Source organism: Pelodiscus sinensis, chromosome 1 (genome assembly GCF_052426305.1).
Source record: "Pelodiscus sinensis isolate ZL-2025 chromosome 1, ASM5242630v1, whole genome shotgun sequence".
NCBI classification, from domain to species: Eukaryota; Metazoa; Chordata; order Testudines; family Trionychidae; genus Pelodiscus; species Pelodiscus sinensis.
The window spans coordinates 273,221,895-273,240,777 of record NC_143052.1 but is presented as its reverse complement, the minus strand read 5'-3'; the positions used below and the strand labels follow the sequence as shown (position 1 = coordinate 273,240,777).

General features: G+C 39.5%; 1 protein-coding gene across 6 annotated transcripts in view; it reads right to left on the bottom strand.

Annotated features, from left to right (window-relative positions):
• The window catches only part of KLF12 (KLF transcription factor 12), a 377,983-nt gene that overhangs the window by 203,583 nt on the left and 155,517 nt on the right, over positions 1 to 18,883 (bottom strand). For all 6 annotated transcript variants that reach the window (XM_075918893.2, XM_006129058.5, XM_006129061.5 and 3 more), the window contains one exon: positions 11,937 to 12,026. In XM_075918893.2, coding sequence (XP_075775008.1) covers positions 11,937 to 12,026 — 90 coding nt within the window. The remainder of the gene's footprint in view (positions 1 to 11,936; positions 12,027 to 18,883) is intronic.

Genomic DNA, 18,883 nt, shown 5'->3' with positions numbered 1-18,883 from the left:
TACTAGATAAATAGCAACACTTATACTGTTTGTTCTAGGTGTCCTAACAGTCACTGGATTGCCCCATAATCATATCACCCAACACCATTACATAATAAAGATAATCATACTAGCCAATAAAAACATCAATAAAACATTCCCATTTCACTCTAACTAAAATTCCTCACCTTCAGCCCTCCCCAGAAGCCTTGTCAGTTGGCTCTTACAATGCTCCCAAAGGTCCATAAATCCAGGCTATTTTGGACTAAGGTGAACAGGAATAAATTTCAAAATCAAGGGCCCTCTTCCTGCTGCTTTTTTTAAAATGAGGGACATTGCCTCCTCTGATCTCAGTGTGGAACAGGTATCTCTAAGTAGAGAGATTCTCGATAATTTAAGATTCTATACATCAAAATGAACTAGCTAACTCTACCAGAAGACCAGTACAGTAAATCAGTGCAGAACCCAGAGGATCGGTACCATGTGTTTCTAGGGAGCTATGCTGTTTACCAAGCTGAATGTGGTACTCTGCAAAAATCCATGAATTAATTTAAAAGGCAATCTGATGTAGATTAAGTCTGAAATTCCAAAGCCAGATAAAAGTCGTGATTTCAGATACAAATCGAATAAAGCCTTTGGTGTCATGTTACCCAGTATATGTAACAGGTACTATAGCATTGTTGTAATACCTGCATTCAACAATAATTGGATATCCCAAACCTCCCGCAAGGTATGAGCCTGAATAACCAACTTTGTAGAATGGGTCAAAGTCTGATCACAATTACACAAGTGTCAACCACAAGAAACTGCACAGGCTTTAGTGAAATTCTTCTGGAGCGACACTGAAATAATAGGAATCAGAAACTAGAATAGAAGAAGAATCTAAAACTGTAGTAGCAGGAAGCAAAATTGCAAATTAAGCATCCCTTTTTTTTCTGTCAGACCAAAGTAAAAATATAAAAATGTTTGGTAGTTTTGGAAAGGTCCAAAAGTAATTTCATTTAAGTAATTTCACTGAAAATTTTATATCCAATTTTATAAAAAAGTATTATTCATTTTGTTCTGATATTCACCCTTTTATATAATTCAAATATATAAAATAGCTTGTTTTATTATGAAAATACATTGCTTGAGATATATGTGTTATGATAACACATTAGTCTGTGTGTATATGCAAATATGCCTGCTGACATAAGGCTATGTATTTGTCTAGACCAGTGTTTCTGACAGTGTTCCGCGAAATCACTTTGAGAAACACATTAACTGGCTGCCCCGGTTTGTTTATTTACTGGAGCTGCAGCCACAAAGCCTCGCCACTCCCATTAGCTCCGTTATATACTTTTCAGCCAAGGGAAGCCGTGGAAAGCAGCATGAGCCGGGCCACCCACGGCTCCCCTTGGCTGCAAAGGACGAATCATAAGCAATGGGAGCCACGAGGCTTCGTGGCTGCAGCACCAGTAAATAAACAAACTGGGGCGGCCAGTTAATGTGTTTCTCAAAGTGATTTCGTGGAACACTTTCAGAAACACCAGTCTAGAGGATATGCACAATAAACAGACCCACACACAAGCTCTGAAGTGCATTTGTACCTGAACATTCTAATGGCTCTCATATCCACCACATACACATTTCAAGATATTGCTAGATAACGATTTAAAGATCTGACACTAAAATGGAAAAAAATCTGTTTCAGACTACTTTTCAGAACAAAAAGAAGCATTTGAAAGGTTTAAAAAAAATTAAAATTGGAGAAAAGGATAAAGTTGAACAACAGGCCTGCAAATGGTATGGCCTAATTATTAACTGTATATATTTATAGACTAATAGTTCTAAGTCTATAACAGTAAACTGTGTATTCAAATAAAAAAAATTCTTTTGGGGATTAGAGCTATATTGTTTCCTTAGAACGCAAAACACCTCAGAGTTTATTTTAGTTCTGCAACAAACCACACTGATGAACACAATTCAAAGCATTAGTCAACTGAATACTTCTTCCCCTCTCGCTCTCCCCCCGGCTTTCTGTCCATCAAAATAAATCCCAATGTTTACTCCCAAAATATTAATAGTTTTTGTACTTATTTCCATCTGTTTTTGTGGTGGTTGTAATAAACTCTGATAAATTTCTGGGAAAAATTAAAGCAAAAACTAAAAATAAAAGGCCCTAAATATTTCAAATACTAAAGCATTTTTTCTTAAGTACTATACTGGCAATTTTTTAAATGATCCAAATGCCTTTTATCATTATTTACATAAAATTAAACATAAAACAATAACGAGGCAAACTGCAGATACTGTAGATTGTTTGTACAGTGTATTTACACCATTCGTACTCCCAGACCCACCCCCATCCCTGCAGTATCTGGGTTCCCTGGTCATCATTAGAAGCACCATTCTTTCCTCTTCCATCACTCGATCCACAATCCAAAAAGCACTAAATTGTATGATGCGTTTTGGGGGAGAGGACAAATTTGAAAGAATGATAGGAAATACCTAGTCATTGCAGTTAATAACAATGCAAAGTAGGGATGTTACGGGTAACTGATAATGGTTAACTGGTACCCGGGGAGCAGCACACAACAGGTGGAGATCTGCACCAGTCCCACCAGGCCTCCGTGTACAACAGGTGGAGGTCTGCGCCAGTCCCACCAGGCCTCTGTGTAGGGATGCCAGTTCCCAGCCCATACGGACTAGGAGCTGCCAACCCCTAAGGGATTCCACTTCCGGCCCCACATGCGAATCCAGAAGCAGCAGGGCTGGAGCAGCCCCTCTCCAGTGCAAGTGACCCCTCTCCCACTCCCGTTTAATCAGTTAACAGGTTAAACATAACATAGTTAATGTTTAACCAGTTAACTAATTAAATGGATTTTGCTTCCTTAATGAGAAGTGTTCCATTTATACTCAGCAGATAAAATCAAATATGGAAACTGAAGCTAAAGTCAATGAAGTCAGTCTTAGTTCTGATATTTATTGTGAATAAAGAAATATGGAGACTAATGCTGGAGACCACACAGTGAAAATGACTGGTATAGAATGAGAGGTTTGGATTAATCTGAGAGTAAAATTATTTCTGTAACGATGAAGCTGATAACCACTACAAGAAGGGGGAAACTAACAAACACATGTTTAAAAGAAAGGTAAGGTTTGTTACAGATGGATTTGAATCTACTTAGAGAATGACCTGCTAATGGGGGCAGGAATAGTCAAAGGTCTTTTACTTCTCTAGTTTCTATAAAATCTCAGCCAAACAACAAGATGTACAGAAGAATAAATGTGAAAGCAGACATCTTTAAATAATAGTTCATTAAATACTCATTCTCACAGCATGAAATAAATGAAAAAAAAACCAATAAAGCAGAATCATTAAAATAATTTACATAAGCACCCATCTCCATAGAGAGAATGAGAAAAAACAATAATGCTAAAACAGGCGCATGCGTGCACATACACACACGCACGCACGCACACACGGAGTGTTCTTTCAGTATAATACTTCCCGCTAGGACAGAAAGTCAAATATTCATTAAAAATGCCATTTGTAAAACCGCCTCGGATAGGGAAAATACAGTTAAAGAACAGCAATAAACAAGAGAATAATAAAAACGATCCCTTTCTCATAATAAACAAACAAGATTAAAATAATTTTAGCAATACTGCAAGAGGGTGGAATTTATATCATACTACAGACACACACTATAGTGCTATAAATTACTATATTGTATAGCTTTATATTTGTTTTATTTCTGCTAAGTTGCATTGCATATAATACAACAATTTATACTTCTACAGTGCTATTCATCTCAAGCACTCAAAATGCTTTATAAAAGCAGGTAAAATATCAACAGTTTACAAAAGGGGAAACAGACACAGAGTTTGTTTGTTTGAGTCACACACTCACACAATGAGTGGTAAACACAGGGGAAAAACCCAGTGTTTTGATTCACTATTCAATGTTCTAACTGCAATACCATGTTTTCCTGTTCAAAATACAGAACTTCTGTCTCATTTGTGGTACAGTGACTACTCTGAAGCAGGTAAAACTGATGATTTCACTTAACTGTGACATCCAATGTGCTTCTCCCAGGGTGTGTCTAGACTACAGAGTTTTGTCGACAAAAGTGGACTTTTGTCAACAAAACTATACCTGCATCTACACTACCGCTGAGTTCTGTCGACATAACGTCGACAGAACTCAGCAGTTTTGTCGACGCTGGTATACCTCATTTTACGAGGCATAACGCCTTCTGTCGACAGAGTTCTGTCGACAGAAGGTGTTATTGCATGTAGGGTTGTGTCTAGACTACAGGGTTTTGTCGACAAAGCAGCTTGCTTTGTCGACAGAACTGAATGTAGTCTAGACGCTCTTTGTCGACAGAAGCTTTGTCGACAGTATCTGTCGACAAAACCCTGTAGTCTAGACGTACCCCCAGTTTCCCCTTTTCCTGGCTCTGCTTGTATCCCCAATTTCCTTGTTTTTTTCTCAACTTTTCCTCAAACCCTCCCCACTCACACACAATCTATTTTTATTTAACATCAGGTTAATGATCAAGAAATGGGCCAGAACAGCAGCCATGGAAAATGAAGCTCTCAGTTTATCTATGGACAACATGGGCAGTAGCTGTGCGTACCTTAAGCTTCCTCACACGGCCGCCTATCAACTTGCTCCAATTGAAGGAGAGACCTCAAAAAAGTGTGGCAGATCAGTTCCATCTGAACCATGTGTGCTTTATTACCTACCTTTATTTTGGAGTAGTTAATTCTCTTTTGGTCATATTAGTAATTCTTCTAAAGGAGATACTCCCAGTTTGAATCAATTTTATTTTATTTCACCTGCTGTAAACTAATCTAAAGTTGGGATATCAACTGTTGCATAATATATACACATAGGATGGGTACGCACGTAAAGAAATTATTTGCATCAAGAATTGGGAACTGCTTTATATTATTTCGACCCTATATTTACACTGAAGGTGGGACTGTAACAGATAATATTGCTAAATACTATATTCAAGTGGCTTAGTGAATGTATTATATTCAGTTATGTATTGTACAGCCTCACAGCAGGCAGATATCAAAGTTCAGAAACAGACAGATGTTACGGCCGATCGAAAATTTTCCACTTGAACTGTTTTGACTGTAAAGTATGCCTTCCAATTAAACTATATTTTGGAGGTGTCTGCTTTTGAGAGAAACTGTTTACCTATTATATAAAACAAGACACTCAAAAACCCAGACATTTTCAGCTAAAGAGTATGATTCATAAATGCAGTGCCCTATTAAGAGTTGTAGCTCATCAACCTTATAGCCCTGTTAACCTCTATTGCCTTTTCTCCTCAGCTATACTGCAACTCCCATGATGCAATTTGTCACTTCAACAAGAGAGAAGACTGTGGTAGATCATCAGACATGTAGCCAGGCCCACAGAGAAGAACTGTGGTGAGAATCACTTAAACTGAATCAATGTTTTTATTTTATGAGAAAATATTTTGGGTTTGGGTTTTTTTTCTGCCCAGAAAGTCAAGATTAGTTCTAATAGATGAGAATGCCACCATCATTTTATGACAATAACTGGAAATCAATTGAACAGTTATGTAATAGCACCCAGAATGTGTAGAACATTCTCCGAGCAGCTAAGCATCAAACACCATCCCTCTTCTTCAAATTTATCAATAAAGCGCATTTCTTATGCTAAATCTTCCCTCAGTGAACCCCTCTCTGGAGCCATTTTGCTCTCTTACATTTGTACTGGTCACTTTTACTTGTCATATTAGTCTAAGTTAGACTGTGAGGTGCTTGGAGACAGGATCTTTTTATGTATTTTATACTGGGACAAATATGCCTAGTTCACACAATACATAACAATAACACTGATTGCAAGTATTTGGAAAAAGCAGCTAAACATACTTTTGAGCCAGATAAAAAGAGAACCAAACTCAATCACAGGAATGGGGATCATGTTCTCTGCAAAGCTTCATAACAGCTATCTGATTCAGCTATCTTGGAAGGGTGAGCAATGACACATGACAGTCAGTAAATTTCATCTCAGAGGATCGCAGGTCCTACTGTTAGTGGAAATTCTGAACAGATATTACCCATATTTTTTAAACTTGTAAATTTGACTAACTTGGCAAAGAGATTGTATAATCACTGGTATTATTTCCGCATAGGCAGCTTAAACAGATCCATTCTACAATTAGGAAAGCAAAATTCTTATAATTAAAAGTTGTGAGAAGGCTAGCCATTAACATTAAGAGCTTCCATCTGATCTCAGTGAAATTAATGTAAAGTTCCATCAACTTAAAGATGAGCAGGATCTGGATCTGGACATAGGTGGGGATACATCTTGTTACTATAATGACTGGTCTCTGTCTTGCAGAGAATATTAGGGCCTGAATCTTCAAACCCTTAATAAAACTGCTCTCCTGAATCAGGTCCAGTCTGACAGTCTCTCTCTTCAGTCAGAAAAATGCTCATCAGTAGGGGTGTTCAGGATTATAACCTCAAATGGCCTTTGAGAGTATGATTTGCTCTGTTTGGGTACATCTACACTAGCCCCCTAGATCGATCTAGGGAGGCTAATGAGGGCAACTGGAATTGCAAATCAAGCCCGGGATTTAAATATCCCGCGCTTGATTTGCATGTTTCCAGCCGGTCACCATTTTTAGAAATTGACTAGCCCGAAATAACTGCCCACGTTTACACATGGCAGTGAAACGGGATTCTGGAATAAAGCCCCTAAATCGAATTAGGTGGTAAACCTCATTCCACGAGGAACACTATTCGCCATCTGGGTGGAGGAGAGAATGTCAAATTATGAATAAAAAGTAGCAGTAATTTTGTTCTACTTACAACATAGAGAACTCACAAACACTATACTAAAATCAGTTACATCGTATTAAAAAAGTGATACCATATAATCAAATAAAGTCAAAAAGGATATCACAGTATATACTTTGAGCCTACCAGGTTGCCATTGCATCAATAATTAGTATTTCAGTCTATTTTTCCTCTCTTTCAATATTAGCCCCCCCACCACCATGGGTTCTAACCACTACCTGGGATTCCCCCACAGCCAGCACTGACTGTTGTTGCTGCTGTTTCCCCCTGGCTGTTGACAGCTCTGTTGCCACCAGGGTTCCTGGCCAAGGCTGAGGATTCCTACTCAGCCACCACCGGAGCTCCATGGGCTAGGGCTTCCAGGGGCTGGACTCCCCATCCACTGCAGGACCAAACTCTGCAGGCCCAGCTAGGGCTCCCTAGCACCCGTGGGACTCCCTGCTGGCATGTGTTCCTCACCTCCAGGACTCTTTGGACCACGGATGTGTCCCGGACTTGGGAGGTCCTACACATATATCCATATAAAACAACTGCCATATGGGTACATATGATACATTTTACCAAAGTGATTCAGATCAATTAGAGATCATGTTACATCACCTATTCATGATGCATATGTTTCAATTTAGCATTTACAATTGCAAAAAAAAATAGTTTTAGGAAAATTAGGGCCTGTAAACTTAAGCAAATGTGTAACTTATATGAGAAGAGTTATGCACATTCTTAAATTTTTTCAGGATCTGAACCTTATAAACTGCAATATGTATTAGGGCTTCATATTCAAACCTTAGCACCTTACATTTTAACCCATTGCTTAACATTAATTCTGTTAATGAATTCTCTGTCACTAACTTTGCTGCAGGGGTGGGGGGGGGGGTTTCAAAATATTTCTTGGTACAGCATGGACATACACTTTTTACATTCTGAAAGGCATCATATCATGTAAAAAGCTAGGTTGCTTCTCATATGTTTCTCTCTGAATCTGGGTAATGCCAGACAAAGATTTTACTGAAGATCAAAAGAGCTCAATCTGTAGGACACCAGAGAATATTAAATGATAAGCAAATTCAGATTTCTAAGGTAATTCTACCAATTTATGAGCAATGCTAGTTCTTGTTCCACAGTAGGAGAGGTAATAATGAAGCTTTGTTAAAGGGCAATGCAGTAGCTTTTATTGTAAGGCCTTTTCTTCACTTATGATAGTCATTAAAGCAGCACTGTGTCTTTTTGAGGCACCATACAATAGTTCGCACTAAATTTCCCATGTAAAATTAAGAATAGTATTCACTAGAAAAATAAGCATCTACTCTCACTAATGTTGATGCTTTCTAAAAATTATAAATTTATGCTAAATCAGTAAAGCTATTCAGCGTTCAACTGCTTAACATTTTTCAAAGCAAATAGAAAATCCTTTCTCCTTGCAACTCCTTCATATTTGCCTAGTGATCACTATCTCTGCCAGATCTTGTCTTCATTGCCATGTTTGCCTGAGATACAACTCAAGTGTTGTCCTTAACCTAACTCTTCTCCACTCATTTAACTCAAGTTTAATAATGCTTTCAACTCCACTGTAGCTCAGCTGTTGGGGAGTACTGGGGTAGGCTGATTTGAAGTGCTGCTAGCACTAGTAATGCAGTGGGGATAGGCAACTCTGTGTAGCTAATACAATCTCTCTGTGCAACTCAAACACTGTTTTAGAGCAGGCCCACTCTCATGCAACCTAGGCTAACACAAGAGGAATTAATTTGCATGCAAAAAAATCAAGCTAACACTGTGGTGAAGACAAGCCCCTACCAAAACCTACTTCCAAAAGTGGAATTGAAGTCAAGATACGGATGGCAACCAAAATTGGGCACATCTTGATTGAGTCAAATACTCTAAGTTTTCCAACACACAGCTCTTGAATTAATACATTACATTAATACATCACCAGAGTAACTGTATGGGTCGAACCACCCTTGTCCGGCACCCTCGGCATCTGAGTGGTTCCCGACAAGGGCCAGAGAGCCCAAACCATGGAGTTTGCAGGACAAGGGGAGGTCAAGGCTCCCTACTTGGCTGTTAGCACTTCTCCCAGTGGGGGCCGTGCTCCCTGCCCCTGCCCTGATGTCTCCAGCCCCCCTTCGTGCCAGCCCTGGCCAAGGCTGTGTCCCCCCACTGCACCAGCCCCAGACAGAAGCTGGCCCTGCTGCTTCCAGTCTCAGCTTGCGCACCCAGCTGCTGGCCACTCTGCCTCCAGTCCTGGCTGGGACTGCACTCCTTGCTGCCAACCCTGACCAGGGCTGTGCCCCTGCCTTCCACCCCACCCGCCACAACAGCCCTGATTGAGGCTGGTTTTCCCATCACGCCAGCCCCAGCCAGGGCTGTGCTCCTGGCCTCTGGCCCCACTGCCTCTAGGTCAGACTGGGGCTGCACTCCTTGCTCTCAGCTCTGGCCAGGACTGTGCTCCTCACCATACTGGCCCACTGAGACTGCACTTCCCACTGTGTAACGCTGCATGAGCTGCACATCAGAGACTGGCAAGCAGGGGCTCTCTGGTCCAGCAATATCCATGGTCCTGCTGTGCCATGGATGTTGCCAGACCAGAGAGTCCCAGATTTTAGAGGCTCAACCCGTTTATTAACAATGCTGTTTTTGAGAATGTTACATACTCGGATTATCTCTATTATCAAAGCAGCTGGTATACCGGAAGACAAATGTTCATATTTGTGTTGTGTATTTTCATGGAAAGCAATATCATCAACAAACAGGATTATAGCCTTTTATGACAAGCAGCAGTCAGACACCATTATCTGATTCCTGTAGTAATTCACAAATCTGTTTCTTGTGTAAAAAAATCTTCTGGCTATGTCTGAATCCTAAAATTTATAACCTAAGCTTCAAAACCCAAAGCAGACAAGAAATCTCTAGTAACTCTGTTGCAGTTTACATTAAAAGTCCACCTCCCTTTGCAGCTTCTGCATCCTCAAATTCTTTCATTTTTCAACTTCTATTCAACTTTTATTCATACTTGTACTACCTCTTTTTCCACCAGTTTTAATTTCAGTATGTTATATTAATACACTTCCTTGCATTATTTCATCTCACCAACAATGAAGGATTGGTTTTTATTGGTACAGTTTTCAGTGGCCTAGTCTATAGTAATTTTAAACAAACAGAAAAGGAGTTTCCACCATTCTTTTACGTAACTTAGATAGTAAATTCCTAGCATAGAGACCATGGCTTCCTATGTGTTACTACCACATCTAGCACAATGGAGTTCTGACCTTGTCTGGGAGTTCTGGACACTACTGCAATAGAAATTAATTAATTAATTAATTAAAACTATTTTACAGTGTAACAGATTCTATTCAGTAAGGTTTTCCTACTATTCAGCCTAAATCATCACTTTCATGGCCTATTGGTTGGTTTCCCCTTAAACAGTCATAAAGGTATGTTTTCCTTCTGACTAGACACTACTATCCTGCCTCAATTTGCAGCAAAGCACAAAAACTTCCAAACTAAATTTCAGTCTTTGTCCAGTCCTTAATTACTGGAAAAAGAGCAGTAACATCATTTTCTGAACATGCAAAAATCCATACAAGTGTATTTAGATAAGAACCAAGGAAATTAGGAAACTGAATAAACTGTAATTTCCTTCCAGTTTCTAAGACACTCCGCGCCCCAAGTAGGCCTTTTGGTATCAGCTCACACATGACTGAAGTATGGAAGCTTTTTTATTAAGGGAACATGCAGTACTTAGGATAACTATTTGCTTTTCTCTATTAAAACACATACCTTAAGTATATATTTGCCTTCCAGTCAGTATTAAGAAAGAGTATCAATGTACATGGGCATCATGCAAACCCTCCAGTAGATATTTTAAAAATTACCACTAATCAGTCTGTCTGTTCAGCATTATGGTTTATAAAAAGTGCCTAATTTTGTTGACTTCTCACCTTCCAGGTTGTATTGCATTAGTCCATCTTCCTCTGGGTGCTGAGTGTGCTCCAGTATTACCTTTAACAAGCTACACGGATAAACCAGAATTCGCTTAAATAGCATCTTTCCTGTCAGAATGAAGCTAAGATATCTTAGGCAACTGTTCTTCCACTGACAAAGTGAGCCCCACAGGGCTCAGTCCTCTCCCCTGTATTGTTCAAAATCTAATGAAACCACCAGGAGAGGATCTGGAAAAACACAGTCTGACTGGCTAGCAGCTAACAGTCATCTCTAAATCTCAACAAAATTACCCCTGCTTTTATGTCTGATGCCTAATGAGGGCATTCATCTTCAGAAGGATACATTGCTGTGCAATATTCAAATCCCTTTGGACTTCTCAATACTACCGGACACGTAAAGAGGGACTGCCATAAAACAAATACCCTGTCACCATTGTCAGCCATCTCCATGATCATCCATACATTCATGATTTCCAGGCTTAATTCTTGCAACTCATATCTAAGAATGAGCTAACACCTCCTGGAAAAGCTTCAGCTAGTGGAAAATGCGATAGCTTAGAAACATTGGCTGCTGTGATTTTAACATCCTAGCATTCAGCATTTGCCCACCACTGAATACAAAATCCAGTTCAATGTCTCTGTCCCAATATTAGAAGTCTTCCATGAGATCAGATTAAACAGAGATCACCTCCTCCTATATTTTCATAATCACTCAAATCAGCTGTATTCCATTCAAAAAATGAAGTGGTTTTGCATGAAAAGCATGGAGTTTGCCAGGTGGACACAGGAAGGAGAGATAGGACAGCTGCTACTTGGCAAGTTCCCCAAAATTCACTATCATGTGCAACAAAACATTAAGAATAACAGAGAGTAGAATGTAGTCTACTGTACCCACCACACACTTTTTTATTTAGCATTTTCGACAGCACTTTCAAAACGTTTGCCAAGCTATACAAAAATAACAATCTACATAATTCCCAAAAGTTTCAATGTATCTTCTTAGAGTACAAATTGCTCTCCACTCCCAATGGATGAAATTGAGTTTCCCAGAGAGCTAGTCTCAGGAAGACAACAGAGAGAAGAGCACACCATGTTGGGGAGAAGCGGTCAACTGGGAAGTCTGAAATGATTACCAAAACAGTGAAAAGGAAACGGGGGATTTGTCTGGAAACCCCTACTTACACCTTGTTCAGATTCCAACAGTTCTGTTTTGACTCTGACTGCCGGCATCCCATCAAGCATTAACATTCTGTTCTCAAAGGTGTTAATGTCCTAAGGAAGAAGAAAAAAAGAGAAGCAAGGGTCAACTTAAAAGGAAAAAAAAAAATTGGATCAGTTCAAAGACAGTGCTGCAGATCAGAACCAGTCCACTGGTTTCTGTAAGTTCACTACAATGAGAATGTTGGCACATGAATTTGATAAATCCCTAACATGAACATTCACAAAAGTTTAGGAATTAATGTTGTTGAGTACACAGTTACCACCACTAGTTAATTACATTAAAATACTGTCAATGATTCTATCAATTACCTGTATGTACGGAAACTAAATTCCAGTGGCGTAGCAGGTAACAATATTCTGAATTATTTCTTTATTTGAAGCAGAAAGATCTGTATACATCTCTGATTCACTGTTGAGCTATCAATGCTCACTTCCAATCCACCCCAGATGACAGCCTCCATCACCCACTTGTTACATTTTTCCATGGTACCCCACATGCTCGATAGGAGCTCCTCATAAACATTCATCACCCACCTCTGAAACCATCCTCAGAATTTTCTTTTGAAATTAAACCTACAAAAAAAAACCCAATAATAATAAGGGAGTTGGTGTGCTGAAACAACTGTCTATTATGCCTATCTTGTCATTTCTTTGTACATCTCACTTATCTGTACTCGTCTGTTGTTTCTTGCCTTATATTTAGATTGCAAGGACCCTCTTTTTATTCTGTGTTAACACAGTACTGAGCATAATGGGTCTTGGGTGTTAATATTTATTATATGTACACACACACTTCCTCTTTGCAAATACTGAAAACTTTAAGGTTAAAATTGTCACCCTTACAACTACATATGGAGTTATTCAGGAAGAACAATTTCTGAATAGTGATTTCAGAATAACGTCATGTGTAGACCTAGATCTGATGGGGGGGGGGGGAGTGCACAAATAATGGAGTAGTTGTATTCCCAAATGCCTTGTTTTCATGCTCAGCAATTTTTAATGTAACTAAAGAAAAGAATGGTGTCTTTTGGAGTGACAAGACAGCAACATTAACTGAAAGTTCACAGATCATATTTAGGGACAAAGCTTCACAAGTAACACACTGCATTTCTCTAGCACCTTTTATATGGCTACCTCAACTACTTTTTACAAATAGGCACTATACTGTGCCTATAAAACATAGCTTCACAGTAACAGGTAAAAAGATGCACCAATGAATACAACAGAGTGGGTGAAGGTAATTCCTTCATCCTCTTCTCTTTCACTGAGATTTATGTACAACCCATCATCACTGCAAAACCATTATATTGCTACAACTATGTTATATTGGTTAAAAGTGATTATCTGTAAGTCACACACCATATCAGGGGCAGACTCTGGAACAGAATCCTTGAGTCATGAATCTAACCCCCCTACTGTAACCACTAGTCTTCATTCCTCCATAATGTAATCTAATGGGAAATCTTCCTCAGACATATTTTGCTGCCAGTACAGCAGTATAATACTCTCCAGTGCATGTATTTATTTGAAAGCATATGTTCACTAACAAATTTTTTCATGTATCAGAGGGGTAGCCGCGTTAGTCTGAATCTGCAAGAACATTGAGAAAGTCCTGTGGCACCTTATAGACTAACAGATATATTGGGCAAAGACCCACTTCATCAGATGCATGTAGTGGAAATTCCAGAGGCAGGTAAAAATATAGAGGCATAAGAAAAGAGTTCCAATCAAGAGTAAGGTTAGAGATAACGAGGTCAATTCAGTTGTGGTGTTCACACTTTCACATCAGCTGCTAGAAGTGGGCCTCATCCACCCTGACTGAATTGACCTTGTTATCTCTAATCTTACTCTTGATTGGAACTCTTTCTTATGCCTGTATATTTATACCTGCCTCTGGAATTTCCACTACATGCATCTGACGAAGTGGGTCTTTGCCCACGAAAGCTTATGCGCCAATATATCTTACTCTATAAGTGTATGTCTACACTAGCCACCCTAGTTCGAACTAGGGTGGCTAGTGTAGACATACCCTAAGGTGCCACAGGACTTCTTGTTGTTCTTACATTTTTTCATACAATTTATTTTTATTTTATAAATTGAAATTTGTGAAAGTTGGTGCTAACCTGAGTATAGTGTCCCTTGGATAGGGGGGAGGGGGAAGGAAGTGACAGGGCAGCAGAGGAGGAACAACTCCAGAAAAGCGGCGCTAATTTAAATGGCATGGTTACCTTTGTAAAGTTTTTGGAGAAATGTACCTGACTGGAAAACTGATCTTAAAGGAATACTAAGGGGCTGCACCCTCTGCTCGCTACACTTGTCTACACCCCTCCCTTCTCTCTGGCTGCTTTCACTTCGCTGAGAGAGCCTGTTAACACGGACGACATAATGACGTCTTTCTGTCGCCTGGCAGGAATATTCTATCATCCATCAGGAAAAACGTTTATATGTACATAGAGAGAGACTATTAACATGAAATTTAGCCAACTTAAAAAAGAAGAAAGCAAAAAACAGCAAAAACATATTTTAAAGTATTTTAAGTACTATACTTACCCAACAGTCTCAGTTTTCACAACAATAACAGAGGAATAAAGACAATATAACAGGAAAACTCAGATTATGGGCTAGTTTACATTAACAGCACTGCCGCATGACAGCGCCCCCTATGCTGATGGGACAGAGCTCTTCCGGTTGGAAGTGGTACAACCGGTGGTACACCTCCATGAGAGGTAGAAGACATATCATTGGGAGAAGCTCTCCCTCCAATATGGTGCCTTGACACTAAGGCTGTGTCTAGATTACATCCCTCTATTGACAGAGGAATGTAAATTAGACACTTCGAAATTGCAAATGAAGCTGGGATTTGAATTTCCCGCACTTCATTTGCATATTCGTGTCATGGCACTCTTTCGAAAAAGCGCTATTTAGAAAGTAAAACCACAGTCTAGACGTGGTTCTTTCAAAAACAGAAGGTTTACAGGATCTTTTGAAAAAGGCTTCTAGAAATCGCGCTTTTTCAAAAGAGTGCCATGATGTGAATATGCAAGTAAAGCACAGGAAATTCAAATCCTGGTTTCATTTGCAATTTCGAAGTGTCTAATTTACATCCCTCTTTTGAAAGAGGGATGTAATCTAGATGTACCCTAAGGTTGGTATAACTTACGCTGTCTGTCTCTCAGGGTATGTCTACACTAGCCCCCTAGTTAAAACTAGGGAGGTTAATGTAGGCATTCGAAGTTGCAAATCAAGGCCAGGATGTAAATATCCCGTGCTTGATTTACATCTACCTGGCCGGTCGCCATTTTTTGAAATTTACAAGTCCGGACTAACTGCCCGTGTATATATGCAGCATGGACTCGGAAGTTTGAATTAAATCCCTAGTTTGAACTACCTGTTATTCCTCCTGGGATGAGGTTTAACAGGTAGTTTGAACTAGAGCTTTAATTCGAACTACTGGGTCCCTGCTACGTGTAGACGTGGGCAGTTAGTCTGGACTTGTAAATTTCAAAAATGGCAACCGACCGGGAAGATGCAAATCAAGCACGGGATATTTAAATCCCGGGCTTGATTTGCAACTTCGAATTCCTACATTAGCCTCCCTAGTTTGAACTAGGGGGCTAGTGTAAACATACCCTCAGAGGGCTGGTTTATTCATATCTCTCAGGGACATAAGTTATACCAACAAAAGTGGTAAGTGTAGTACTTACAACACTTTAAAACAAACTCAAAAAAAGGAAAACTAACATGCACCTCAGTTCTCAAGGTACTCCCCAATGGCAGACCTATGAGTCCATTTTGGGTCTGTCTTAAAAGGGGCTCTGTGTGTAGCAGCTTGCAGGAACAGGGGTAGGGGTGAATGCTGAAACTGACTCCATATAAAATGGTGCCATGTGATCCAAGGTCAACAAGCTGAGCAAAACTTCCTCTAATCTTTTAATAATGATCTTAGACACTACAAAAATTACACAGTTTCAGACAAATAACTAACATATAAAAGGCAAACTGAGTTGTTCAGCTGTTCCCTACTAAGATCTTCCTCCACAGTGTGGCAGACTTTAAAATGTGAGATAGAATGAAGATCAAGAAAACTAAAAATACAGTGTTTCCATGTATTTTTTTTTAAATCAGTTTGGATACCTTGATTTTTATCAGGAGTTATAGGGGAAGGGATTATGCCACCACAAAGTAACTCAAGAGAAATTGTTCCAGTCTTAAAATTCCACTTCCCAGCAAGGGTGGTGTATTGTTTACTTATCAGGAATGAATCTCATGTCGTAGGGCGTCACTTAGCTTAAGTGGTTTGGATGTGGTTTCGGGTGGAGCAGCAAAGGCAGCCAGCTTGGCATTCCAAGCTCTCTAAAGTTCTGTTCCACTAGCTAGGAAGTCCCTTCCCTTTCATGATTTATAAGAAGCACTGTTGTGAGTTTTAAAGCAAAATCAGGAACATATCATAACAAAGCATCCCTTGGGCTGTTTAGTTTGTAGAAAAGAACAATGAGATGATATTGCCTCATATTTCTAGGGTCTTACCCAAATGAAGAAGGGAAGAGACTTTCTTGTGCAGGAGGCACACACAGAAGGGGATGGAAAAAAAGAGACAAAAGAGCAATTTGGAAAAGGCCAGTTTAATGAACTGTTCCAATCTGATTAGTGGCTAATGTCCCTTTTAGTGCTTTGTACCAATTTATAGCTGATATACTTTAACCATTTTCCCCACTAGCTGTGATAAACGCATTAGTGTTAAAAATACAAGCTAACCAGAGTCTTTGAAGTTTAAAACTGATAAATCATGGAAACCTGACTCGAGCGTGTATCATTTAACACATTTACATTTATCTAAATTTTCATGGCTACCTCCTCTGTTTGTTGCCTAAAATCATTTTTCTTTAGAGATTAAATTCTGCATTTTGAGCTGTGGTTTGAAAAATAAGCATAGTGAACCGTTCTGGCTTTTGGATCATGTATAATTTGAACTGGGAATAATCACAGAAACAGCCCTCTCCAAAATCATTTAATCCTTTTGGTCTTATAACTTACTGGTTAACATTGGACATGGCCTGCTACCTCCCAAGCAGATTCTTCTGTATAACATCAGTAAAAATGAAATGGTTAGCCCAATATTCACATATTCAGCTGATCTTTCAAAGCTATGCCTTCCTGCTCTAACAAGCATTAACTCTGCAGTATGCTCAAAACCATTTAGGAAATAGAATGTAATTGCCAACGTTTGCATACAATGTGTAATCGTCTAAGGAGAATGGCCTCGATTCATCCCTACAGAAGAGGTACAAATCATATTCCCTTTCATTTCTCCACAGACAACCACGCCAGATGGAGCATTCATGCCTGAGTGAAGCCAGGCTTCTCAACTGCTGCCACACGAGAGGACTAGCTTTAATTTATTATGGTCAGGTTCCATAAGAACCCTTCAAAAGGCCACCAAAGAGATGTTCTGAAACAGCACATCTTTCAGGCCACACCTGGCTGGATTTACCCAGTTTGTGGGCTGTGCCATCGGGCTTCAGTTTCCCCCAGATAGAACAGATTGTAAGTGATCCGAGCTAACCTAATACCCCTTTTTTCTTCCCCACTCCCTGGGGACTGGGATAGGATTGGGATCATCTATCTAACTAAAATGATAATTTCAGCTAGGGTGACTAGCAAATGTGAAGAATCACTATTTGGAGTGTATGTGTGCGTGTGGGGGGGGGGGGAGGCAGGTGTAATAGGTGCCTATATAAGACAAAGTCCCAAATATCTGGACTGTTCCTATAAAATAGGGACATCTGATCACCTAATTTCAAAAGGCAGCAGATGGGTATTCCAAAACAGGGACACTGTCAAACGTGGCCATACTGGGTCAGATCAAAGGTCCATCTAGCCCAGTATCCTGTCTGCCAACAATGGCCAATGCCTAATGCCCCAGAGGGAGGGAACACAACAGGTAATCCTCACATGATTCCTCCCCTGTCACTCATTTCCAGACAAACAGAGGCTAGGGACACCAGTCCTACCATCCTGGTTAATAGCCATTTATGGACCTAACCTCCATGAATATATCTAGCTCGTTTTGAATCCTGCTAAAGTCCTAGTCTTCTCAACATCTTCTGACAAGGAGGTTCACAGGTTGACTGTGAGCTGAATAAAGAAAACCTTCCTTTTGTTATTTTTAAACCTGCTGCCTATTAATTTCATTTAATGACCCTTAGTTCTTATAGCGTGGGAATAAGTAAATAACTTTTCCTTATTCACTTTTTCTATGCAAGTCATGATTTTATAGACCTCTATCATATCCCCTAGTCTCTTCTTTTCTAATTTGAAAAGTCCCAGTCTTTTTAATCTCTCTTCACATGGGACCCATTCCAACCCCCTAATCATTTTTGTTGCCCTTTTCTGAACCTTTTCCAGTGCTAATATATCTGTTTTGAGATGAGGCGATCACATCTGTATGCAGTATTCAAAATGTTAACCATGATTTTATATAGAGGCAATAAGATGTTCTCTTTCTTATTCTCTATCCCTTTTTAAATGATTCCTAACATTCTGTTTGCTTTTTTGATTGCTGCTGCACACTGAGTAGATGTTTTCAGAAAACTATCCACAATGACTCCAAGATCTCTTTCTTGAGAAGTTGTAGTTAAATTAGTCTTTTATCAACATTACATTTCATTTGCCATTTTGTTGCTCAATCACTTAGTTTGGTGAGATCTAACCAAAATATGTTCCTAACCAAAATATCTGTTCCCTGGAATTGATACATCAATTTAACACAAAAAGAGAAATTTTTATTTATCAATATCATCAGTTCAGGCCCCTCACTATTCGGCTGTGTCTACACTGCACCCCTTTTCCGGAAAAGGGATGCAGATTAGACACATCGGAATGGCAAAATCCACGGGGGATTTAAATAT